This window comes from Miniopterus schreibersii, assembly GCF_964146895.1.
Source record: "Miniopterus schreibersii genome assembly, chromosome: 7".
Taxonomy (NCBI): domain Eukaryota; kingdom Metazoa; phylum Chordata; class Mammalia; order Chiroptera; family Miniopteridae; genus Miniopterus; species Miniopterus schreibersii.
Genome location: NC_138108.1, coordinates 82,917,334 through 82,943,232, shown reverse-complemented (window position 1 = coordinate 82,943,232; position 25,899 = coordinate 82,917,334). Strand labels below are relative to the sequence as shown.

General features: G+C 51.9%; 1 protein-coding gene across 1 annotated transcript in view; it reads right to left on the bottom strand.

Annotated features, from left to right (window-relative positions):
- Window positions 1-24,799, bottom strand: part of MYO7B (myosin VIIB) — a 71,270-nt gene extending 46,471 nt beyond the window's left edge. The window contains exons 1-11 of the mRNA XM_081141886.1: window positions 24,541-24,799; window positions 22,856-22,932; window positions 21,843-21,962; window positions 21,418-21,560; window positions 18,902-19,112; window positions 18,045-18,180; window positions 13,747-13,910; window positions 9,171-9,308; window positions 7,590-7,742; window positions 6,857-6,955; window positions 4,857-4,951 (exon numbers count right to left, since the gene is read on the bottom strand). Of these exons, the coding sequence (XP_080998012.1) occupies window positions 4,857-4,951; window positions 6,857-6,955; window positions 7,590-7,742; window positions 9,171-9,308; window positions 13,747-13,910; window positions 18,045-18,180; window positions 18,902-19,112; window positions 21,418-21,560; window positions 21,843-21,962; window positions 22,856-22,932; window positions 24,541-24,763 (1,559 nt within the window). The 5' untranslated portion in view covers window positions 24,764-24,799. The remainder of the gene's footprint in view (window positions 1-4,856; window positions 4,952-6,856; window positions 6,956-7,589; window positions 7,743-9,170; window positions 9,309-13,746; window positions 13,911-18,044; window positions 18,181-18,901; window positions 19,113-21,417; window positions 21,561-21,842; window positions 21,963-22,855; window positions 22,933-24,540) is intronic.
- Window positions 24,800-25,899: the final 1,100 nt, after the last annotated feature.

Sequence of the window (25,899 nt, the reverse complement as noted above, 5' to 3'; positions counted from 1 at the left end):
GGGCAGCAGCTCAATAGGTACCAGGAACATATGGGGAAGAACTGAATTGTCCAGTGAGAGCTGGAGGGGCAGCTTTCTCCCAGACAAAAGTGCTGGCAGAGGCCATTGTGGGGTTTTTTGCTGAGCCCTTCCCTTAGAGCCTGCAGGCAGGCATCATATCTGAGTCACCATCAACCTGATTAACACTGCTCACCCCACCCAGGTGATTCCCTGAGACCCTGCCCAAACCCAGCTTTTGGGCCCACCCAAGCTGTTGCCAGTGGGTTTCCATACAAATGGCCTGTCTTGGCTCACGTCACAAGCTTTTCAAAAATCTCTCCAAATTTACAAATCCAGAACAAGCAGCATCTGGTCTTGGCATGCCTTGTAACTCTTGCTAAGTGACCCTAAGCCTAGCACTAGTGGCAGCTGGACTCAGTTTGCAGCTTGGCCTTTCCCTGGCACCTCCAAGCCCAGCACAGGTAGCAGCCATCGGCAGACCACTTTGTGGCTCATGCTGAGTGGCCCCAGACAGGGCACAGGCAGCTGCTGACCCGAGGCTGCAGCTCCGGGGAGGCCCCGGAGCCAGCGCACCCAGAAGACAGCTGCACCAGGGCATCACCCAACCTCCTCCACAAGTGACACACTTTTAAGGCCTACTCATTGGGCACCAGAGCCCTGACGAAGTGAGTCCTGCTCCATGGGGTCGGCTCCTGCACAGCAAATCCTGTTGTGGCTGTGGCCAGTCCTTGCAGCCAATCAACCTGAGAATAAATACCTCCCATTAACATGCCAACAGCAATCAAGGCTCAACTATAACAGATGGGTGCACACAGCCCACAAGCGAAGTACACCTGGAGTGCCAGCTTGAGTGACCAAGGAGGCTGCACCATGGGGCCCACAAGACACTTACTACATAATGTCACTCTACCAAGACCAGGAGATGTAGCAGCTCTACCTAATACATAGAAAGGAAGACAGGGCATCTGCCAAAATGTGGAGTCAAAGAAACATGTCCCAAATGAAAGAATGGAACAAAACTCCAGAACAAGAACTCAACAAAATAGAGACAAGCAATCTATCAGGTGCAGAGTTCAAAACTCAGTAAGGATGCTCAGTGAACTTAAGGGTAAAGTAAATAAACTTAGTGAGAACTTCAAGAGATAGGAAACATAAAAACAGAGATAGAAAACATAAAAAGAACCAGTCAGAAAAGAAGAACACAATAACTAAAATATAGAATGCATTACAGGGAATCAATAGTAAAGCAGATAAAGCAGGGAATCAAATCAGTAATTTGGAAGATAAGGAAGTAGAAAACACCCAATTAGAAGAACAAAAAGAAAAAAGAATCCAAAAATATGAGGATAGAATAAGGAGCCTCTAAGACAGCTTCAAGTGTACCAACATTTGTATCATGGGGATGCTGAAAGAAGAGAGAGAGCAAGAAATTGAAAACCTATTTGAAAAAATAATGATGAAAAACTTCCCCTACCTGGTGAAGAAAAAAAAGACATACAAGTCCAGGAAGTGTAGAGAGCCCCAAACAAGATGAAACAAAAGAGGTCCACACCAAGAAACATAATAATTAAAATGCCAAAGGTTAAAGACAGAGAGAATCTTAAAAGCAGCAGTTAGCTACCTACAGGGAACTCCCATAAGACTGTCAGCTGATTTCTCAACATAAACTTTGCAGGCCAGAAAGAACTGGCAAAAAATATTCAAAGTGATGAAAAGAAAGGAACTACAACCAAGATTGCTCTACCCAGCAAGGCTATCATTTAGAATCGAAGGACAGATAAAGAGCTTCACAGACAAGAAAAAGCTAAAGGAGTTCATCACCACCAAATCAGTTTCACAAGAAATATTAAAGGGGCTTCTTTAAGAAGGAGGAGAAGAAGAAGAAAAATAAAAACTATGAAAACTAAAATGGCAATAAATACATATTTGTCAACAATTACTTTAAATGTAAATGGATTAGATGACCAAAGCAAAAGACATACAGTGGCACCTGGCTGGAGTGGCTCAAATGGTCTTGTGCACCAAAAGATTGTGGTTTGATTCCCGGTCAAGGCACATACCTAGGTTGCATATTCAATCCCCGTTGCCATCAATTGAAGGCACCCAATTGATGTTTCTCTCTCAGATTGATATTTTTCTCTCTCTCTCTCCCTTCCTCTCTCTAAGCATGTCCTTGGGTGAGGATTAAAATAATAATAAAGAAGTAATAGCCCAGCCGGGCATGGCTCCAGCGGTTGAGCGTGGACCTAGGATCCAGGCTATCAGGGTTCAATTCCTGGTCAGGGCACATGCCCGGTTGCGGATTCGATCAATGACTCTCTCATCATTGATGTTTCTAGCTCTCTTTCTCCCTCTCCATTCCTCTCTGAAATCAATAAAGATATATTTAGGAAAAAAAAAAATATATATATATATATATATATATATATAAAACATATATATATATATATATATATATATAACATATATATATATATATAAAAGAAGTAATAAAATGAAATAAAGACATGTGGTGGTTGAAGGGATAATAAAGCAGGACCCTTACATATGCTGTCTACAAGAGGCCCCCTTCAGTTTGAAAGATACACACAGACCGAAAGTAAAGGGATAGAAAAAGATTTTTCATGAAAATGGGAATAAAGAAAACAGCTGGGGTAGCAGTACTCATACCAAGCAAAACAGACTTTAAATCAAAGGCTCTAACAAGAGACAAAGAAGGACCCAGCAATCCACTTCTGAGTATTTATCCAAAGAAACCCAAAACACTAAATCAAAAACATGTATACGTTCACTGCAGCATTATTTACAATAGGCGAGATATGGAAGCAACCTAAGTGTCCTTCAATAGATGAGCAGATAAAGGAGAAGTGGTGCATACATACAATGGACTATGACTTAGTCACAAAAAAGAATGAAATCTCACCATATGCAACAACGTGGATGGACCTAGAGGGTGTTGTGCTGAGTGAAATAAATCAGATAGAGGAAGACAAATGCCAAGTGATTTCACTTATATGTGGAATCTAAAAAAACAATGTAAATGAACAAGCAGAATATAAATAGACTCATAGATACAGAGAAGGTTTTGACGATTGCCAGATGGGAGGGGGATTTGGGGGAATGGGTGAAAAAGGTGAAGGGATTAAGAAATACAAATTAGTAGTTACAGAATAGTCATGGGAATGTAAAGTACAGCACAGGGAATATAGTCAATAATATTCTAATAGCTATGTATGGTGTCAGATGGGTGCTAGATTTATCAGAGTGATCACATTGTAAGTTATATAAATGTCTAATCACTGAGTTGTACATCTGATACCAATATATTCTACACCAACTGTAATTGAAAAATTAAAAAGCATTAAAGTAAAAGAAAATGCATTAGAAGTGAAGATGGCTACCCCTGCCTGACTCTGACTAGTCTGGGAAGGCAACCTGTGCATTACTGTGTTGACCCCAAGAGTAAATCTACCTGATGAGAAGGGTTCCTGGTGGCTAACTGGGCTCAAATTTATAAACAGAGCCTTCCAGTCATTGCTAAACAGGGGCCTCTCATGTAAGCCACACTTCAGGGAGGAGCCTACACTGAGCTCCCTGCCTACTTGCACTGTGTCCCTATTGGCTGAGCCAGCCCTCATGAAGAAGTTCATGGAATTGCATTTCCACCAATAGGAATGAGACTTTCTTGATCCAGTCAGAGCTGCACAGCTATTTCCTCATTAGCATCCTCACTAACCAATTAGAGTGGCTATATTTTGACCAGTGAAGACAGTGGTTTTGGGACAAATCAAACTGTGAGGATGTGGAGTCCTCATTTGTATCAGGGATCAGGGGTGGGGACTTCTTTCTATACATCAGCTCTCCTCTGGTTGGGAGAGTGCACTTTCTCTTTGCACCAAGACTGCAGACTGAATTTTCACTGGAACAGAGCAGAGCAGAGCAGAGCTGTCTAACCAGAGGAGTGTCTCACCCAAGGGCTGCCTCAGAGACACGCAATTCCACAACCATGCTGTTTTATAATTGAGCTATAACACTATTGAGCTGTATCACCACTGTGCTGTTCTCCAGCTGTGCTGTGTCACAACTTCAGAGCTGTGTGCACTAAATAGTTTCCTTTTTCACCGTACTTCAAATTGGGAATACCTGTTGGTGTTGAACTGGCACCAGTGACCATTGGCTGACAACTGCTTGGCCTGATGTTGGCTGCTGCTGAGATCAGCGTTACCATGGCCTGGACTGCCAAGCCACACATCCCTGCCTCATGACCCTGCTCAAAGGTGTCCACAGCCTCCACTCTCATGGGTCGGCTGTTTTCTCTCATTTTCTCATGCCTGGGTTTCCAGTCCTTTCTATAGACAGCCAGGATAGTACAGAGACCAGCAGTCCCTCTGGACATGGTGAGGGTGAGGAAGGTGGTGATATTGCTGATTTTCTGAGCTTGAACTGAAATTCAAGTGTTACTGTCTTACTTACCAGGGAACCGAGTCAAAGACAGTTTTTTTCCTTCCCTCCAAAGCCAATCACCTCATAAACCCAAGCCCATAAATTCTCTAAGACAACTGAAGAACATCAAAATATAGTTGAGACCAGAGCTGACATTTCATTTGACTCTTGCTTATGTAGTGGATCCCCCCCAACCCCCCCCCCCCCCAAACAAGCATTCAAATAATGCATTAGAATTTTCTGGCCAACACAGGCTGCAGTGTCCCTGGTCAGGAGGTTCTGAGACAACTTGTGACTCAGTTATCCCCAGGGAGAGGCCAGCAGGAACACGTGTCCCTGGTCTGGGGGCTGCAGGTCTCCCCAGGGCAAATGATGGGCAGGTGTGTAGGCTTGGGGTGGGGCAGGGCTGGCACCTGTATTTGTAGCCCCGCAGGACTCTCTGGATGCTAATCGCTGCTTTTTCCAGGGCCTGGCTCCTCTGTACCTCCAGCAGAGTGTCCTGACTATCCTGGAACAGGAGAGATCTCATCAAGTAGTTGCCCCCTCCACCCCACATCTCCACCTGGGGCCAGGGCTCTGTCTCCAGAAGTCAGGATTTCTCAGACTTTTCCCAAATGTGTTCCTGGGAGGCCACGCAGGGGCAGGGGCCTTCCAATTGACCTTCCTGTGGCTCAGATGGGAGCTGCACCTATAGCCCCAGCCCCAACTCAAGAACTTCCCATTCCAGCTCCTTCTTATTCAATCTGGCAAATTTCATTGCTGCTCTGGAGAATCCAAGACGGGGGCAGAATTCTCCCAGAAGTTGTCTATTTCCCCAAATTCATGTGAACTGTGCATTGAGCTGTATTATGGACTCTTGCTAGTTTCAGTGGAAAAATGTTCCCTTCAGCCTTTGAGTAGGATTCGGTGTGAGAGTCATCCCTGGGCTGCGACTTCCCCTGGCTCACTGCAGTGCTCCCCTGGTCCCTGCGCCCTAGGCTTGCCATCCTGACCCCTGGGAGGCAGGGGCTGTCTTTGTAGAACAGACAGCAGCAGAGCCTTTGACACATGGTGAGGAGAGGCCAGGGCTCGGAGTCCCCTCCTGCCTTCATGAGCCTTGTATGAAGCAAGCATTGAGCCTCTTGGTGTGCCTGGGTGGGCACTGGGGAAACAGGTGGACTAGACCTGGACTGTTGCTTCAAGGAGCAACCAGGGAGGAAGAAAAATGGAGGGGAAGGCACTCTCCTGCCCCCTTCAACCATCCACCCACACTATATACCCCCCTGTACCCCTATGTCTCACCCTCCAGGGCAGATGCCTTTCCTCTGCCAGCTTCCCCTTCCCAAGGGAATCTGAAGCCACTCTGCTTCTTTCTTCAGGTCTGAGCCCCAAGCCCTAGCACAGGTCTGACTGATAAATGGGCTGGCCAGCGGGTGGGTGGGGAGGTCCCTCTGGGGATGGATGAGGGGGGCTCTATGGGGAAAGAGGAGGCAGTAGAGGGTGCAGGGAAGGGTGGCAGGGATGGGAGGGTGCTTGGATGGCTACAGGATGTCCTCCTCACCTGCTCTCCCTCCTCCTTCTGGGTTTGCTCCCCCATCCAGGGCTTACAAGCATAGGGGGCAGGGAGGTTTTCTCCCCAGTGGCTCTTTGACCCAACGGGCAATCCTAGAGGGCCTGAAGGCCATAGAACCACGAGGCTGCCTCTGTGCGACGTCAGGCCTCCCAGTAAGTCGGGAAGGAGGCAGGTGGGAGGTGGGTGGCCTGCACACACCTGCCTAAGAACAAGCTCTAAGCGGGTGGGGAACGTCCAGCCTGTGGGCTGCATGTGCCTGTGAAATCCTTTGGTCTGGCCCTGCCATGACAACCCCAGGGGGGATTCAAAATTCAATAAATCTAGGAGCTTTTTTCATAGCTAATTTTTAAGCTGATAATTTTGTATGGCCTCCGAATTACGTTATAAATATCCAAATGGCCCTTAGCAGAAAAAAGGTTCCCCACCCCTGCTCTAATAGGTGAAGGGCCAACACACTGAAGTGCCAGTTCTCCGGGGCTCACTAGAGGCAGAGCGTCCCCAGGCCAGACAAAGCTCCCTAAGGTGGACTGTGGCTCATGCCTAGTGAAGGCCTGTTCTGGAGACAGCGGGAGCCTGCCCTGAGCACCTTCTTACTCTGCCCAGTGTTTTGGAGGCAGCCCTTCCTCATCCGCAGGCCTTGCCATGGATGTCCCGAGAAGCCTCCCGAACCTCTTGAGGCTGGGCTGGGCTCTCTCCACACTCCCCTACCTCCCTTACCCCCAGCACTGCTTTCTACAACAGCTCGGTGCCTCCGAGTGGGGGCCACACTCAGAGCTGGGTGAGTGAGCCAGTGCCTCCAGGGAGCACCAGTCTGGCCCCACATGCTTCAGGAGGCTGAGGCCGGCATGTTCAGGGTCTCACCTTCAGGAAAATTTTGGTCTTTCCCATTTTCCATTCTTTGTCTGTTCCCAGGCACCTTTCAGCGATGCACAGTGTCATCTGTCGAAACTTGTCCCGAAGCTGCCAAAGAGAAACAGGGGTGGCTGGGTGGAGCTAAAGCGGGATGGGCAGGAGGCTTAGGGTCCCTCCTCAAGGGCTTCCTGGGGATCTGAGTCTTCCTCCTCCTGCAGGCTTCCCATTCAGGGGCTGCTGGGCGGGGCACAGGCGCAGGGCACCTGAGATCAGGTCTGGGGCCCAGAGGAGCACTCAGGCTCTGGGATCATGAGCCACCACACTTTGCAGGGCCTGGGACCTCCACGTGGCCGCTGGACACCTGGGCATCCCAAAGGATAGCTGAATGTTGAGGAAGGATACAGAGGACTTCCTGCCCCCCAGCCACACAGCATCTCCCCCACATCCTGCCACATACAAGTGCTTGCTTCAAACTGCAGACGCTCACAGAAAGAACTGGTGCAGCCACCAGCCTTCCGGAGCCCAGTGTGAGCCAGCCCCTTCCTCACTCCAGAAGGGGAAGGGAGGAGGTGACGAAGGGAAGACGAGCACACTCATTTCAAAGCTTGGGGCCCAGGGAGGGGCCCTGGGCATCAGAGGGGCAGCCGCAGGGACCTCTTGGACCTGGGGTCCTGGGGGGGCCCACAGCCGCGGTTCCCAGGATGCGGGGCACCGCCCGCGGGCCAGGGCGCCGGGCACTCACCGGCAGGCGGGCGGCGCTGGGCAGCAGGAGGCCGAAGCGCTGGGAGAACTGCTGGAAGGTGTAGCGGAGCGGGAAGCCCGACTTGCGGATGCGCACGGTCTCCATCATGCCGGAGTAGCGCAGCTGCTGCAGGCACAGCCTGCGGTCGAAGAGCTGCGGGCAGGCGACGGGCTCACACGGCCGCCCTCCCACCCTGCAACCACCCCAAAGACGGGACGCTGGGAAACGGGCTCGCTTTCATTAGAGCTCCCTTTTGAAGAGAAATATTTGGTCAGAGTCGCTGAAGAGTCCTTAAAGTGTTTGGGAGGATATCAAGTTGGTAACGGAAACTGTGGCACCTGCAACACCGCTGAATATTTCCCTCCTGCTCGGGATGTGCAGTTATTTGCAGATACCCTGAGACTTTGCATGGGGTGTCCTCTAGAGACCCCTGCCCTCAACCTTTAAGTCACCAGGAGTCTTGGGGGCTAGGGGCAATCCTCCAACCTGAGAAGCCATCAGCAGCCATTACCTACCTGGAAACACAGAGCAATGGCTTGTGGGGTCCAAGGCCACAGAAGTTAGTCTGGGGCAACTAGTTAGCCCCCATTTATTTACTATTTCTCATTTAATCTTTACAACACCCCTGTGTGGTGGGGCACTTAGCTCCAATTTCAAGATGAGGTGCCTGAGGCTCACAGCCACTCCTAAGTAGCTGAGCTAGAGTACAGAACGGAGCCTGCCTGACCCCTACACCCACACAGCAGCTACCACCTGTGAGGATCTGAGCACCAGCCTCAGGCCCCTTGCACCTGTCTCGCTCCTAAGGTAGAGAGGGGGTGTGGGCAGAGGGCCTCTTGGAGCACAGCTCTCACCTAACGTTGGAATACTGTGCCTATCTGGAAGATGCATTCTGGATAGCCTGGGACAGCCTCAATTTCATATAATTTTCTTCTTTTCAAAAAGTCTCTTTATTTAATATTTTTCCCTTGTAAGATTTTTTAGGGGGTCATTTTATTTCCTTTCAGATGGCATCTCCTGGTTTTGGGAGTCCTGTATTTGCAGCCTCTGGGGAGAATTCCCAAGCTCATGGTCAAGGGCTCCTAGGCAGGAAGCAGGCTCCAACCCCACACCACACCACACCACACAGAAGCAGATAAAGACGCTTTCCAAGGGCAACCAGGAGTGGTCCTCAACCTCTGAAACCCTAGTACTAGTTGTGGCCCTAACTGAACGCAGTTTATATATGCAGATGTGCCAGAAGCCTCAAGTACAATCCTTGCAGCCTCCTGCAGGCAGATGTCATTCTAACTTGATAGAAAAGACTCGAGAAGGGAAGCACCTGGCCAAGTGCACACAGCACGCAGATGGCAGGGCTAAGACTACTAAGGTCTGGGTGACCTAAGCCCTGAAAGTCACTGATCTGAGAATGGCCTGGACTAGCCACCTTACCTCAGTGTCCTGCCTATAAAATGGGGGCCGATAACAGCTCTAATACTGTCCAGGCCCTGGTGAAAAGGACGACAGGACCCTAGATGCCGTCAGACTCAGCCAGCAGCTGTCCCCCACTCCCCTCCTGTGTGCCCAGCCTCCCCTCATTACCAGAGGCTTCTTGTACTCATTGGGTTTGATGCAGCGGATGAAATAGGGCTGGCAGTTAGTCAGGATTTTCATCAGCTGGTCCAGGGACTGCTTGAACTGGCCTGCCAAGGTGGCGGGCCGCCTGCTGGAGTCTGCAGACTGTGGGCAGAAGCACAAGATCCAAGTGGGTGTTTGGGGGGTACTGCCTGGGGCACAGTTGACCACAGCAGAGTCAGGGTTTCTGCCAACGTCCCTCAGGTGGTTGGGGTGCACTCATTCAACCATCACAGGTTCCCCATGTGCCTACTGTTTGCAGGTCCCCCATTGGATAATGGGGACCGAGAGGGGAGTAAGATGGGGCAACTGCTTCCTGTCTGGAGTTGGGGTTCCCCCAAGTGGGATGCACAAGACAATGGAACAGGGTGAGAAGAGGGTGTTAGAACTGGGAACATTCACTTTTTTACTCTCTCTTCTACATTTCCAGTTTTTGTCTAGGTTTTAATGTTTTATATTAAACATATTTTTTAATGTTTTATATTATACATTGTATGCATTATAGTAAATGTACATCATTCTAAAATAAATGTATTAACTTATGGATGCAAGGAGGGGGCAAAAGCCCAAGCCCCTTGCCATGAGCTGTGTTTGTTTCGTGCAATACTAATCTTGTGCCTACTGTTTGCAGGTCCCCCATTGGATAATGGGGACCGAGAGGGGAGTAAGATGGGGCAACTGCTTCCTGTCTGGAGTTGGGGTTCCCCCAAGTGGGATGCACAAGACAATGGAACAGGGTGAGAAGAGGGTGTTAGAACTGGGAACATTCACTTTTTTACTCTCTCTTCTACATTTCCAGTTTTTGTCTAGGTTTTAATGTTTTATATTAAACACATTTTTTAATGTTTTATATTATACATTGTATGCATTATAGTAAATGTACATCGTTCTAAAATAAATGTATTAACTTATGGATGCAAGGAGGGGGCAAAAGCCCAAGCCCCTTGCCATGAGCTGTGTTTGTTTCGTGCAATACTAATCTTGGGCAATGCTCCTTGAACAAGCCTTCCCAAAGCCAAATGCACCTGAGCAAAGATGTGTGCTGCCAGATTGCACCTGTCTGGAAACACAAAGGTCTTCACATCTTGACACCCCTGAGGAGAGGATGTAATCACTGGGCTTTTTAATAACAATGGGCAGCACTTTCCTCTTGTCCTGGTTTGTAAAACAATATGCATTTCCTCCACTGCCATCCTGCTCCCTGAACTTCCAAGTCATGCTCTGGATATCTGCAGGGCCAAGACGAGGCTGTGCTCTGGCCTCAGCTGCAGAGTCGGGCCTGATTACACCTGGTTTCAGACCAGGGTGACTCCTGCACAGCCCAGGGCTCCTGGGTGCCTCTCTGTACCTGCACTGCACATAGCCATGCGCCTGGAGGCCTCAGGAGCTCCTGCAGAGGGGGCTGGGAGCTATAAAGGCCAAGGACACTTTAGTGTGGTCAGTGCTGAATTTGTGGCATGGAGAGAGGGGGACGCTTTGCTCTCTCAACTCCTCAGCTATTCAGATGGCTCAACATCCTGGGTGGGGGTGGGGCTCCTCATCAAAAAATTCACAGGGATTTTCTGGAACAGTCACGGTTAAGGGGTGGAGGCATGAGAGAGGGTGTTATGAGGGGGCAGTGGGTAGGCAGACCCCTACCCTGCCAGGAAATCCTAGGCTGTCCTAAGGAGCATCAGGGGCTCTCTGTGGCCCACCTCCCATCCCCCCACACACACACACAACACACCCCACACACACCCCATACACACAGAGACACACAGACATACCACACACCACAAAACACACACACATAATACACACACACACCACACAAAAAGAGACAGGTCAGTAAGCCAGTGTTGGGGCAGAAATATTAATCATGCTCTATTAACCATGATTTTTAGCTACAGTTGTAAGAAATATTAATCATGCTGTGTTAACTGTGACTGTTCTGAGTAGAAAAACCACTTTCAAACCTGGCTGGGAGTTGTTTCCCCCAGAAATGGGAGTTGACCTTGGAGTGCTGTTCATTCTCTTTTTCTCATGGAAAGATAACCTTGCTCCGGAAACAATGGAGTTCAGGAGGGGCCTGCCCTTGGCAACTCTCAGCCCAAATTTCCTGTAACCTGTAACCTGTAACCATTATTCCCACTTATTCCTTTTGCCCACTTCCCCCTGTAATCTTTCTCCTTCTACCCAATATAAGCAGCTGGCTTATGGGGAGGGGTGGAGCAGATTTTATGTGGATGGATCCTGCTGCTCTCCCATACTGCTGGCATTATTGGAATAAATGCTCATATATGATTCAACCTTGTCTCTGCTTAAGTGGCTCAAGTGGCAACAGGCAGCCCGGACCCACTGTGTCCAGTTTCACCAGGGCTAGAGGAAAGGGAAACCGAGACAGCTGAGCAATTTATAGCTGGCCAAGCAATTTATAGCAGATACAGAAGGTCGCCTCCCTAGAGATAACATCTAGGCCTCAGTTATATTTCAGCTCCAGACCCAGAAAAGCAGCAAAACCAGGTGGGCAACACCAGGACCAGCTGCAATGACTGACAACCCCCTGCCCTGATGCTGACCAATCAGTGGAGACCAGGACCCTCAAGGAGCACACCTGGAAAAACTGAGGAATATTCTGCTGAAACCCTCCCCTGAGACCTTCCCTAAGGTCCCCTAAGATTCCCGCCTCCAAGAGAGAGAAAAGCCTCAAGACAAAGGACCCAGCGCATGCTCTCCCTCTGGGGAGCAGCCCCGCCATTCCCTTCCCCCTCTCCTTTCCCCACTTCTTCCCCCACAGGCAGGCATCTCCTAAACTGTAAAGGACCCCACGAGACCTGCAGCCAGGGCAGCAATGGGCAGAGGCAGCTCGTCCCAGGCTAATCCCCTGAGCCTGTCCCCAAGGCCCCTTTCCTCTGACTTCCCAGAGACCTCAGGCAGCCCAGCCTAGGCTCTCCTGTTGCTTCTTCTGTGATAAGCCCTTTCTTGTATTACTGTCCTCAGCTTTAATAAACGTTCCCTCATGGTCACCTGGACTCGTGTTGCGAAATTTTTCCTGCACGAAGTCAAGACCCATACACTACGGTCTGGCCCTTGGCTCAGGGTCAAGTTCTGTTTCTGGTAGCAAAAATACACATATGCCATACACACACCACATAAACACAACACCCACATATCAGTCACATACATGCCAAATATACCACTCACATACCACATACATACCACATGCACACATACATGCACCATGCAATATACTACACATACCACTCAAAACACACACAGCCCTGGCTGGTTTGGCCCAGCGGTTAGAGCATTGGACCGAGGACTGAAGGGTCTTGTGTTCGATTCCAGTCAAAGGCACGTACCTCAGTTGCAGGCTCGATCCCCGGCCCTGGTCCGGGGGGTGCGGGAGGCAACCAATCAATGTGTCTCTCTCACATCGAGGTTTCTTTCTCTCTGTCTCTTAACATCCCTCTGCTCTCTCTGAAAACTGAGGGAAATAATATCCTCGGGTGATGATCAGCAAAAAGCAACAACACCCCCCCACACACTCCCATCTCCTACTGTCAGCGTAGGTAGCTAGTTATTAATATGAGGAAGAAAGCAAAAGGGACTAAATAATCTTAATAAACTGGGAAGCCAAAGCAGGTAGCAGGGCAGCAGCAGCCAGCTAGTTTACTGGTAAACAAACACTCCAGGAAACTGCCACAGAGGAGACTTAATCCTCAGATGACAGGAAAGTCTCCCTAGGCCGCTAAAGGCTGCCCTCTGCTGGGCACATGCGCAGTAGACTACATGATGTAATGGAACTTTTGGACCTGCACAGTGAGTCAGGGTGATGAAACAGAGGGGCAGGGCCTAGCCTGGGAACAACTGGAAAGGTAACCGGATTGGACAGAGGACATGAAACCCCAACAGAATCTGCTGGGAGGAAGGCCCAGCCCAGGCCTGGGAAGTTAGAAACTTGGGTTAGTTCGAATGGTGCTCTGCCCTTTACCTGAACCAAGAAGATATATGGAGGATTAACAAAAGCCTCCTGGCAGTGTTTAGTGACTGTCCACCCTATACGTCCGAGGGTGTATTAATTCCTCTTAATAAAATCTTTCCATCACATTTAAACTTCACGTCTGTGTCTTTGAAATTCTCTTCTCATGACACTGCAAAAGAGCCTATCACTTTCGCTGGCAACACTACAAATACACCCACACTCACACCCATGCACACCACATACAGCACATGCACCATACACACCCCCACAGATGCCACACACAGCCATGCACACACAACACTTATAGCACTTCGAACACACACACAGACCAATATAGACACATGACAATGTTAGCAAAAGCACACGTGCCCTAGCAGGAACACACACTCAGAGGCGGGCACCGTCCTGTGCACCTGTCCCTCAAGCCTGCCCACCCGGCAACAGCAACACTCCTGTTCACTCACTTCTGTGCCCCGACTGAGAAACCCAGACCCCAGGTGACAGGCTCTCCCTGCACATGCCTGTCTACGCCCAAGGTCCTGAGGACAGAGAGGCCCTGAAAGGGAAGCCACAGCCCACCTTGAGGAACTGGCTCCCCGCCTTCCCCCGGAGGATAGTTCCATGGCCCAGCCTCATGTCTGCCGACTCCAGCTTGAAGATTTCCCTCAGGAACTTGTTTTGGGAGGAGTGGACCAGGCTGAGGATATCTGTGCTCATCACGTCTCGATTCTTCTCCAAGAAGCCTGTGGGGAAAGCAGAGCCCGCCCACCGCCCCAGCTCAGCTTCACTGTGACCCACAGGGGAAGGGGAAGTGCTGGGGGGGGGGGATGCTGGTCACACAGGAGGCTCCAGGAGTCCCCTCTGAAGTCATCCTCTCCATCCCTACCTCGGTCTCCCAGTCCAGCCAACAGAGATGCCTGCACTCAGGCATGGCACCCACTCTCTCCACCCAGCACCAAGTCAGGACACGTGGACAGATAACCCCCACCCTACAACTCACCATCCCCACTACATACTCCCTTGGCTAAGCGGCTGCCATTCCTGTCTGAACTCCTCTGATGGCCTCCTACCTCTCTGCCTACTCCGCCTCTCTGTCCCACACATTCCCCAGGCCCCTGAGGACCCTTCCTGAAACGCACATTGCCTTGGCATCCCAACCCCACCCCTTTCCCATCTCCTGCGGGCCCCAGGGCCCTGTGCCTCCTGGCTCCTGGTCACCCCCAGAAGGTTTCTTTCTCCAATGCCTCTGGCCTCCACAAGCTGTTCTGGGAATGCTATTTCCTCCCAACCCACTCAGGCCAACTCTTGCTTGGTTTTCAAGACCAGCTCAAGCACCATCTTTTCCAGGAGGCTTTCCTGGCCCACAGGTGAGGTGAAGAGCTCTCCTCAGGGCTTCCCCTCTCCCTGGGCAAACTTTCTCTTGGTCCCTTTGCTCAGTTCAGGGATGCTCTGAGGACTTGCCATCTCCTCCACCAGCCTCAGCATTCCCTGGGTGCAGGCCTGGGGGGTACTACCATGTACAGGAGCCAGTCCCCTCCCTTCCACCTCTCCCTAGTTACAGCCACCCCCTAACTGCCAATACACCAGGTATGGACCACTGGCCATGGCGGACAGCACATCCACACACCCTGCCATTCACATTCTCTACAGTGAGAGGCCTGAGCTTGCATCAGGGCTCTGACCCACAACATTTCCGGCTGACCTTGGGCAAGTCTGACTTAGGCAACCACTTATTTACATAAATGAGCTAAAATAAGAAAAGAAGGGAAAGGAGAAAGTGAAGACACTTCCCCCTCAACCCCCCTGCAAATCTTTGAAAATTTGGCAGCCTGGTAATGCCCAGGGAGCTGGCAATCTGGGGAAGAGGCCACGCTGCTCCTGCCTTCAGCCCAGCCCGGAGGCCAGAGGCAGCTCTGGGAGAGTCTGTGTGGCAAATCTGTGCAGGAGCAGCAGCTTCAAAACCCCCAGGAAACCAGCAAGGGGTGGTAGCTACTTTGCTTTTTCCGGAAGACCAAAATGGAAGAAGGGAAGAAATCAAACACCCTTGGCTTCCTGGCTCCAAGGATGTCCAGGTGACTTACTGACTGTGAGCTCCTTGGAAGTCATTTCCCTCCTCAGGACAAGTTTACACTGCACAGGCCTTGAAAATGCATGTGTGCCCTCAGGCAGTGTGCGTGTATTTGCATGTGTGCGTGAAAGAGAGCATTTGTGTGTGTGAGCATATGTGCCCGTTAGCAGACATGTTTACGAAACAAGTACATGTGTGACTCACTAAGGAGACCCTGAGAGCCTGGGAGCCCCAAGGTCCCTCCACCAGCCCTACTCTGGGAGTCTTGGAAGGCTCTGCTAGGGCCAGGGGTCTGAAGACCGAGCCTCCAGAAATTGGGGAGTGGCAATGTTATGGGGTGAGTTGTGTCTTCCCAAAACCCATATGTTGAAGTCTTAACCCCTAGTACCTCAGAATGTGACTATATGTGGAAATAAAAGGTGATTAAGGAGCTGATGGTGTTGAAATGAAACTATTCTGGTGGGTCCTAATCCATAGCACTGGTGCTGTAAGAAGAGCAGAATAAGACACAGATACACAGACACAGAAAAGATGCCAGAAGACGCTTCCATCAACAAAGAGAGAGGCCTCAGGAGGAACCACCCCTCCTGACACCTTGATCTTGGACTTCCAGCCTCCAGTCTGTGAGGAATAAATTTCTGTACCCATCTGCATAACTTTGTTATGGCAGCCCAAGGCAACAACACAGGCATGGGTCCAACCGGGGAGAGGACACCACCCTCCACTCTCATCATGGGCAAGGAGGACAAAACCCCACTGGAAAGGAGCTGAAGAGGCTGTTTCTCCAAGTCAGGCTGAGGAGGGCCAGGTTCAACTGAGGGGCTGTGCTCCTGGGACTCTGAGGATTAACTCAGCATGAGCAGGACCCCGACTTTCCTCTCCCACTCTGCCCGTTGTAAGTCACCTCACCTTTTAGTGGAGTGCTCTGTGCATACCCGCACAGCCTGGTGTGAGGCCTGGGGAGACTGAGTTGAGGGTAGGAGAGGGGAAGGGAGCCTATGAGAGCAGGAGGACTGCGGCAGGAGCCCTGGGGGTGCACGCAGCCCACAGAGCTAGAATGAGGACAGTGAGCATGTGCACCTTGTCTCTCCAGCTGATTCCACAGACCAGGACACATTCTCATTCCTCCAGATGAGCCACAGAGTGACACTATGGCTGCCTGCCCATTTTCCTGACCATAGCAGCACACTGGCCACCTTCTCTCTTTTCTAAGCACACCAAAGGGTTGGCCACCCCAGGCCCTTGTTTCTCCAGTCAAAACCAAGCTCAACCCTATCTCAACATATACAAAAATTAACTCAAAATGGATGGAAGACCTAAATGTAAAAGCTAAAATTAGAAAACTCTTAAAAGAAAACACAGGGGTAAATCTTGGGTTGGACAATGGTTTCCAAGTAATGAAACCAAAAACATGAGCAACAACAAAAAAATAGTTAAGTTGGACTTCATAAAAATTAACACTTTTGTGCTTCAATCAAGAAACTGAAAAGATAACCCACAGAATAAAATATTTACAATTATATATCTGATAAGGTACTTATATCCAGAATACATAAAAAACTCTTGCAACACAACAATAAAAGGACAAGCCAATTAAAATATGGGCAAAGGATGTGAATGGAGATTTCTACAAAGGTGATATGCAGATGGCCAATAAGTACGTGAAAAGATGCTCAACGTCATTAAATATCACAGAAACACAAATCAAAACCTCATTGAGACACTACATTAAACCCACTAGGATGACTATAATAAAAAATGCAGACAATAGCATGTGTTGGCGAGGACCTGGAGAAATTGGAACCTTTATACGTTGGGGGGGGGATGTAAAATGTGGGGCCATTTTGGAAAAAAAGCCTGGTGGTTACACAAAAAGTTAAACCATATGATCCAGCAATTCCTCTCCTAGGTATATATCCCAAAGAAGTGAAAACATATGTCCACATTGAAAACTTGTACATGAGTGGTCATAGCAGCATTGTTCAAAATAGCCAAAAAGTGGAAACAGCTCAAATGTCCATCAGCTGATGAAGGGATAAGTAAAATGTGACCAATTCACACAGTGGACTATTATGCTGCAATATAAAGAAACAAAGTCCTGCCTGGCCGGCGTAGCTCAGTGGTTGAGTGTCTACCTATGAACCAGGACGTCAGGGTTTGATTCCCAGTCAGGGCACATGCCTGGGTTTCAGGCTTGATGTCTAGTAGGGGGTGTGCAGGAGGCAGCTGATCAACGACTCTCATTATTGATGTTTCTCTCTCTCCCTTTCCCTTCCTCTCTCTGAAATCAATAAAAACATATTTGGAAAAAAACACACCACAAAGTCCTTACGCATGGCACAACATGCATAACCTTGGAAACATGGTGCTCAGTGAAAGACGGCAGTCAGGAAGACCAAATGTTGTGTGGTTCCATTCTTATTAAATGCTCAGATCAGGCAAATTCATAGAGAAATGAGTGGTTGCTGGGGGCAGGGAAGGGCTAGGGGTAAATGAGGAATAAATGTTAATGGGAGGTTTCTTCTTGGGGTGATGAAGATGTTTTAAATTGTGGCAACAGTTATGCATCTCTATGCAGATACTAAAAATTATTGAGTTGTGTGCTTAAAATGGGTGAATTGCATGGTATGTGAATTATATCTCAATAGAACTACTACAAACAAAACAAAACATGCCTGGTCCATTCAATTCCCTCTTTCCCACTGCTAGCTCTGCAAAATGACTTAACTGTCTCAGCTTCCTTTCAGTGGCCTTCCTGGAACCCACTCCAGATCTGGAGGAAGGGGGTGTAGTGAGAAGCTGCACCTACCTTCTGCCTGGTAGTACACCTCACCAGCAAAGTGGGCAATGCCGAATCTGGCATCGTGGATGTTCCTGGGCTGCAGGAAGGCCTTGTTGTTGCCATGGACACTGTTCAGTTTTTGCAGCATGGTGGTGTCTGTCCCCTGGAAGAGCACAGGCACCCTATGGGCTGAGTTCCCAGAGCCCAGCCACAGGGAGGTCAGCTGGCACACCCACAGGGCTCAGGGGCTCTCTCACGGGCCCAAAGCAACTGAGCTCAGAATGACCGATGGTCTTTCTACAGACAGGGAACGGATGTCTAGGGGTCGATGACTTGTCACAGTGAACAAGGGCAGAGCCAGAGCAGACACTGGGTCTGCCAACCTCCATTGCCAGCTCTCTCGCTCCACCCTTCCCTACAATTGCCCAGGTACCCTGGCCCTGGTTTTCACTCCTCTGGATTAAGAGCTTTTACTGACTGCATTTGAAAGTCTATCTCCCCAAGGACAGGCAGCTTTCCCTAAGGGCAAGAATAAAAGTTTTTCCTTCTCTGTACCCTACGCAGCCCTTGGCCCACAGGTGCTTAGGAAGCCCTCTCTTGGGGTGCGTTCTTGAATCTAACCAATAATGGCGCTGCCATTCTGCTGGGGAGTGGGAGTGAGGGTAGAATCAGGAAGCCTCCTGCAGGGGGTGGGGTTGCCTGAGGTGGGCCTTGAAGGGGAGGAGGTCTGGTTTGGAGATGAGCTGAGGCTAGTTTGCTAATTCCGAACAGAGGTTTCAGCAACCTCTGAACAAATGAGCCACTCCAGGGGAGTTTCCCAACCTCCAGGCAGAGACGTGGGGGGGGGGGGTCTGAACGAGAGCGTGGGAGGCTCGGGGACACACCTGTGGGAAGCGGCTCTCCTCATCCAGGAGGGAGATGATGCTCATGGGCTTGAGGGCCAGCAGGTCCAGGGTAGGCCGGTTGTCTGTGTACTGGATGAAGTCCCAGGCAATGCCCTCCGAGCGGTACTCCTCCTGCTCCAGGGTGAACACGTGCTGCACAAAGAACTGCTGCAGGTGCTCGTTGGCGAAGTTGATGCAGAGCTGCTCGAAGCTGCAGAGGCAACGCCGCCACCAGGCGGAGCTGGGTCAGTGTGTCCCTGCTGCAGCTGGTGTGAACCGTGGCACACAAGCCGTGTGTGTGTTTGCATGGAGCCACACGTATGTGCCCACAACGCACATTCCTTTCACATGGAGCCCTGTGTGCACGAGGACACACACCCTCCCTCTGCTCTCTGCCTCTGCCTCATCACCTCGCCTCTTCCACTCTGTGGCAAACAAGCGAAAAGAAAGGAGAAGGCCCTCACTGATGAAGGCGAGCCATGGAGTCCCTGCCTTGGGCTCCTTACCAATCCCCTACAGGGTCCTCTGCCAGGTCTGCTATCTTGACGTGGAAATAATCCTTGGGAAACCATGTGTCCTGTGACAGCCCAGCCCTATGGGCAAGTGGCCTTGGTACGAGAGGAGCTTCTGGAGACTCAGTATTGACTGCAGGGCTCCTCCCGGGCTCCCCACCTTGGGAGAGGGTCCATCTACGCATCACCCCTGGCTCAAGTCAGAAAACAAGAAGTCATGCTTGACACCTCCCTCTGCCTCTGCCCAACTTCCAATCAGTGTCCAAGTCTGGTCCGTGCTCTGTTCAACACAGTGCCCTGGCCTCTACTTCTTTTCACTCCTACTGCTGCTACCTTCCTTGCCCACCTGGAGTGGGGACTGGCCTCCCAAGGCTTCAGTCTTGCCCCTCAGTCCTTTCCAGCTCACCAGGAGAGGAAGCTTTCTGACAGGCCGGCCCCAGCTCTCCCTGCCCCTCAGGCAGGGTCCGGACAGGGGCACAGTAGGAAGCCTGCCTCTGTCCCAGGGGGTGGCTGCAGGGACTTCTGAGGTGCTGTGGAGGGCCCCAGTTCTTCCTCATCTCTGAGTCTTCACACATTTGCTGCCGCTCCTCTCCTTCCTCACCACACGGCCCCGTTCGCTCACCCCCTGGGCCTCACTTAGGCATTTCTGCCTCAGGATGGGCTACCAGTTCATGCAGAACCTCATCATGCCTGGACTTGTTCAACATCTGTTAACCCAGGAGGTGAGGACACAGGTCGGCCATGCTCCCCACTCCCAACACATTGCTTGGAGAGGGCTCAGGGTACACTTGCAGAAGGCATGACTGAGTAGGTGGCTGGGTGCTGGGCCAGGCCCCCCACTGCAGCCCTGTGACAAACCCCACCCGTGGCTCCTTCAGGGAGGGGTCCCTGCATAAGTGGCCAGATCCCCACAACCAACTACTCATGCTCCTCCAAGGTTTCCAGGGTGTGCTTGGTCTGCTCACCTGTCCCCCTTGAGGACAGAAACCAATCATCCAGACCACATTTTAGTTTACCAGGCCTTAGAGCTCCCATCATACTGGGCCTAATTCTGCCAGTCCTTCCATGCTGCCTGCCCTGCCTGCACAGCTGGTCCTGGGAGCCTACCATTCAGTGTGCTTGCATTGGGAATGGCTTGTGTCTTGACAATCCCGGCTCACCAAGGGGGCCTCTAAGACTTCACATTGAGACGGGGCCTTGGGCAGGGGCAAGTGAAGGTGGGGATGGCCCCTCAGCTCCTCAGACGGTACCCAGAGGTGTCCACTTCTTGAACCAGTCCTAGGCTCTGTCCTGCCAAGTCCTTTAATGAACCGGGCTCCGGAGTCTGCTAGATTGTATCGAGGTGCTTCCTGCTTGCTTGTCCCACCTTCGTTTTCTTCACCTGGCCTCCTCTGCCATTTGATAATGTACCAGCACATCAGCTGTCCATATCTGCCTCCACCGCCTGGCCCCCTTCACCACCCTGTCTCCCCTCATCCCAGCCTCACCAGTTACCGCTGGGTAGCTCCTCTGACCTGCCTCCCGGTCAGCTCTTCAGCCTCCATCAGGGCTGCTGGGACACTGGGTCAGCCGTGTCCTGCCTTGCCTTACCCCCGCCACACTAAAATATCAGGGATGGTCAACAAGTCCCCTACCTTCTCCCTTACCTAGGATGCTATGCCACCTAAAGATGCAGTCAAGTCGATGTTACTGGTTTTCATTTTCACCCCAACCTCACGGGACAGTTCACTCAGGTTCATGAGGAGAGCAGATGGCTCAAGAGGGGTGATAGAGGTCTGGCACTTGGGATGCTTGTAGCTATGGGGCCTTCTCTAGACATGCTATGGGTGCCAGGGGACATGCACAGATGTTCTCCCTACAGAAAGACTCAGGTCTTCCCAGTGGACTCACCCTGGCACCTATGATTGGAGGTAGGAGCCCAGGGGGAACAATGGCTGCCCTCTAGCTTGCTCAGTGAGGAGTCCGGCTTATTTTCTAAAAGCAGGTGAACTGAGATTTTCATACCTATTGTTGTGGAAATTTTCAAAGCCAAAAATGTCCAGGAGGCCGATGGACCTTCGCACATTTTTGGGGTCCTGGGCAGGCGGAGTGAAAACGGCAGCATTGATCTTCTTGACAATCCACAGGAAGAGGTGCCCGTAGATGCCCTGAGGAGACATGGGGCACAGCCAATGGGCTGTGAAGCACAGGAGGAGGCTGCTCCCTCCTCCGAGTCCACCCAGAAAGGCTGCCCTCACAGATCTACTAAGGTTATCATCCCTACATTAAAGGCAAGAAGCCAAGCCCAGAGAGGCTAGGAGGCCCAGTCACCAGCAGGTGACCGGCAGAACTGGGACTTGACCAGCTGTTTCTGCCCTGTCCTGCTCTCCGCCAATGGGGCAAGGAGCCATGCTCCACAGGCAGCTGCCCCTTCTCCCACAGCCCTGCACCTTGACAAGGGCATCCCTCCGGTCTGCAGCCTGGGCGATGTTCAGAGGCCTGGTGACGAACTCCCCGCGGATGATGATGGAGTGCTTGATCAGACAGTCCCGGAGCGCCTGGTGTGTCACCTGGGAAGGCAGGTAGACAGCTGCAGGACAGGGCCTGGTTCCAGGATTCTGACCTGCCTGTGCCATGTCTTGTTCCCTCTCAGGAACAAATACCTTATGCCCAATGCCTGAGGGTGGGAGATGCCTATGACGAGGGCAAGGCCAGATGGGACCAGAGTCAACATTATGGGTGGGCCCCACCATGCAAGGAAGACCGAGCAGGCAAAGCCCCAAAGTTCCTAAGAACCCTGCTCCAAATGACCAACACAAGCAGCAAACGTTCCTAAATGGGACTGCTTGTCCTTCCCTTTTCTTCCTCCCTCCCTCCCTCTCTCCCTTCTTTCCTTCTTCCTTTCTTTTGTGCTTCTGATTCTATTAATTTCCCACCAGAACAGCCAGTGGAGTGTGACGTGGAAGCCACCACGATTTCCCAGTGCAGACATGTCCTTGCCCAAGCCCGCAGTGTCTTTCAAGTGAGGATCCATTTCTCTCTGGACTACGCTGGGGGCTGATGGTGTGAGCACGCCTCACTGTCCCAGATCAGCCCGGCTCATGGGGAAGCCCTAAGGATAAGGCTGTAGGCGGGGAAGTTTGATGGGAGCTGGGGAAGATCAAGGGTGAGGTCACTGGGTCAGGTGGCCCAGAGGGAGAGGTTGGAGATGAGTGGGGTGGAGAGTGAGGCATCATTTTGCTACTTTAACGGTTAGCTCACACTGCCTCACTCTGCTTCCCACCCCAGGGCCTGCCATGGGCAGAAGGGTGCATGGGTTGAGCTGAGAGCCTGGGAGAGGGGTCAGAAACAGGAGCAAGAGCCTGGGAAGGATTATTAGAATCAGGAGTCAGGGGTCTTTCAGCCCAGGCCCCTGGGGGCCCCTCACAAAGACGGAAGCTGGCAAACATAGAGGCCAAGCTACCTCCAGTAACTTCACCACTGTGGGAAAGGCAGATGTCTCCACCACGTCGGAGGAATCCAGGTTCTCAAAGACCGCGGCTGCAGGGAGAAGAATGACCCTGAGTGGCAAAGCACCCTGAAGTGATGCAACAGAGGCCCCATTGAGGGCAGGTTTGGGCCAGTCCCAGCCCTGAGGCTCTGCCTCCCCCAGGTCCCTCCCTAGGGACCAATATCCCAGGTCCTGCACCTTCAGCTCCTGAGATCAAGGCCTGGCTCAAAAGGAAGTATGAAGAAATTCTGGCTTGTTGGGAGAGAAGCCTGGTAGACTGGGCTGGGCTACATACAAGGTGTGGGGGTGTGGAGGGGGTCTACTAAGGGGGGAGATGAATCATCGCGCCCCCATGTCTCCAGGGCAACACGCTCTGCAGTCCATAGAAACCTGGACATTCGCTTGTTCCTTGTCAGATAACGAGCCTGGAAGTCTCCCGATGGCCTCCCTAGTTCAAGTTCCTCCTCTCTGAGTCAGCCTCCACCTTAGGGCTGCCAGGATTGCGGAAGAGGAGTGATTTCTGTGTGTGTGTAATTTTTAACTTTAAAACATTGCACAGTGAAGCATACAGATAAAAAAATGCATAAAACCCAAAGGCATGTTACAATGAGTAATTATTAGGTCAACACTGCAACCATTACTAAAGTCAAAATACAGAGCCTTGCCGGCCCCCGGAGTTTAGTATAGCCCCTTCCTGCTAAGACCCTGTTTCTCTCCGGTAACCGCTCTCCCCAGGGTCATGGAAAAACGCCCTTGTTTTTTTGTCATCTTTTGACTATCTATATAATTAATCCCTGAACAGCATTTAGTTTCACTGGTTTTTAAACTCTGTGTAAGGGTGATGTGAAGGTCTGCATTCTTTGTGCCTGGCTTCATTTCCTCAGCATCACATTTAAAATCCCCCTCCCGACCCGGTGCCCCTGCTTGTCGCCCCCTTTCACCAGCAGAAGTGCCCGGTTTGGTTAATACAGTACATGGCCGCCTGCCACAACTCACTGGATAGCTTTCCTCGGATGGTGTGAGACAGTGGCCCAGGTTCTTGTTGCCCCAGAGCAGTTTATTAAAAGTCTGTCCTTTCCCCACTGCTCTGTGAATTGGTGTTTCATGAGTTCTAGAGCTAACCGTAGTCTCTTCAAATACTGGACTGGGCCGGGCTACAGGGTGTGGGGTGTGGAGGGGGTCTATTAAGGGAGGAGATGAATCATCGCCCCCCCCCATGTTTTCACTTTCTCCCTCTCCTTAGGACCCCAGTTCAAGGTGCGCTGGTCTCCTCACTGTGCCCTCCAGGGCAGGGGCTCCCGGAGCTGGCAAGATAGGGCAACCCAGGCCGCCTGGAGGCTTACGCACTGGTGTGCAAGCCCACGAGGCTCCGCTTACTCTGCTCTACCCTCACCCTGAGGGGTAGCCCTTTGGGGTATTGGCTAAAAGTGGGGGGTGACTGATCGAGTCTTGATCTTTGGAGTGCCCTAATCTTTGACAGCTTTTCCTTAACCTCTCAAGGCCTACACAAGTATAGCTACTTTCCATGTGTTTTTCTAGGGCAGGGTTAGACCATGTGATTCGGAGGGCTCTTCAGGTAAGAGCCTGAGAGATTTCTTTCCCCTCCTCTCCTGGCTCCCTTCTTCTCCCCCAGGGGTGCTGTCCGAGGAGATCATTACCCATAAACTCCACGTTCCCCAGGTGGAGAATGGCTGCCAGCAGCTTGCTGAGGTCCCAGTTCTCAGCATCAGAGAACATGAGGATCTTCAGTGCTGAGCGTACGTGGGCGTAGTCCTGGGCGTCATGAAGCCCCTCACAGGAGGTGCAGTTCCCCTGCAGAGTTGGGCATCTCAGCTTTTGGTAGAGGCCACCCCATACCCCACCTCCTTCATGTAGGGTCATCAAGGCAGAGAAGCCTCAGGGACTCAGCCAAGGGACCTGAAAAGTGACACTTCATATGCTCTGGGTGGACCTTGAGGGGCCACAGGGGGGTCCAGAGGCACAGAAGGAGTGTGGGGCTCTGCAACCAGCACTGGCACTTGGTAACTGGGTGGCCTTGGTCAAGTGACTCAGCTTCTCTAAGCCGATGTGTCACCCATCCATAGCAACTCCTGTTTTACCCTCTCTGCGGAAAAGCACGGGTTCAATTAATAAACACTTTCCAAGGCCCACTGTGTGCCGGGCTCTGTGCTGCTGCTGGGAGTTCAGGCACAAAGCGCCCGGCCCCACCCTGGGTGCCGTGCAGGCGGGAGGGGCAAGCCGGGGCAGGTGACGGTCTCAGAGGGTTACAGATGCCCAGACCAAGGCAGGCAGCACCAGCCACTAGCAAGTGAGGTGAGGCTTCCAGGAGGAGGCTCCTGAGCTGGCCCCCAGGTGAGCTTCAGGGGGCTCAGGAGAGAAGGTCTCCACGGAGAACAGCTGGGCTGGGGGGAAGGTGGGTGCAGGACCCAGGATTAGGAGGAGGTTGGGATTTATGGGGAGGAGGGAGAGGTCCGAGGGTAGTGGGATCTGGAGGGATCGGAAACCATGCTACGGGGTCGTGGGGGAGTTGCCACTGGAGATGGGGTCCGTCAGACGTCCGTGTGGAAGTCTGCGGGATGAATGATAGAGTGGGGTCAAGCCTGCGGGGTAGGTGACAAGTTAGGTCACAGGAGGGACCCGGGGTCTCGCCGGCCCGGGCCAGGGCGGAGGAGGCCTTGAGGCGGTGAAGGCGGGAGAGGCCACCGAGGGAAGCCGCGGTCCCCGAGGGCAGGCCCCGCGGAGGCCCCGCGCCGACGCCCGGGCTGGGGGGCAGGATGCAGCCCGGGCTGGGGGGCAGGATGCAGCCCGGGCCGGGGGGGGCAGGATGCAGCCCGGGCTGGGGGGCAGGATGCAGCCCGGGCCGGGGGGGGGCAGGATGCAGCCCGGGCCGGGGGGGCAGGATGCAGCCCGGGCTGGGGGGCAGGATGCAGCCCGGGCCGGGGGGGCAGGATGCAGCCTGAGCTGGGGGGCAGGATGCAGCCCGGGCCGGGGGGGCAGGATGCAGCCCGGGCTGGGGG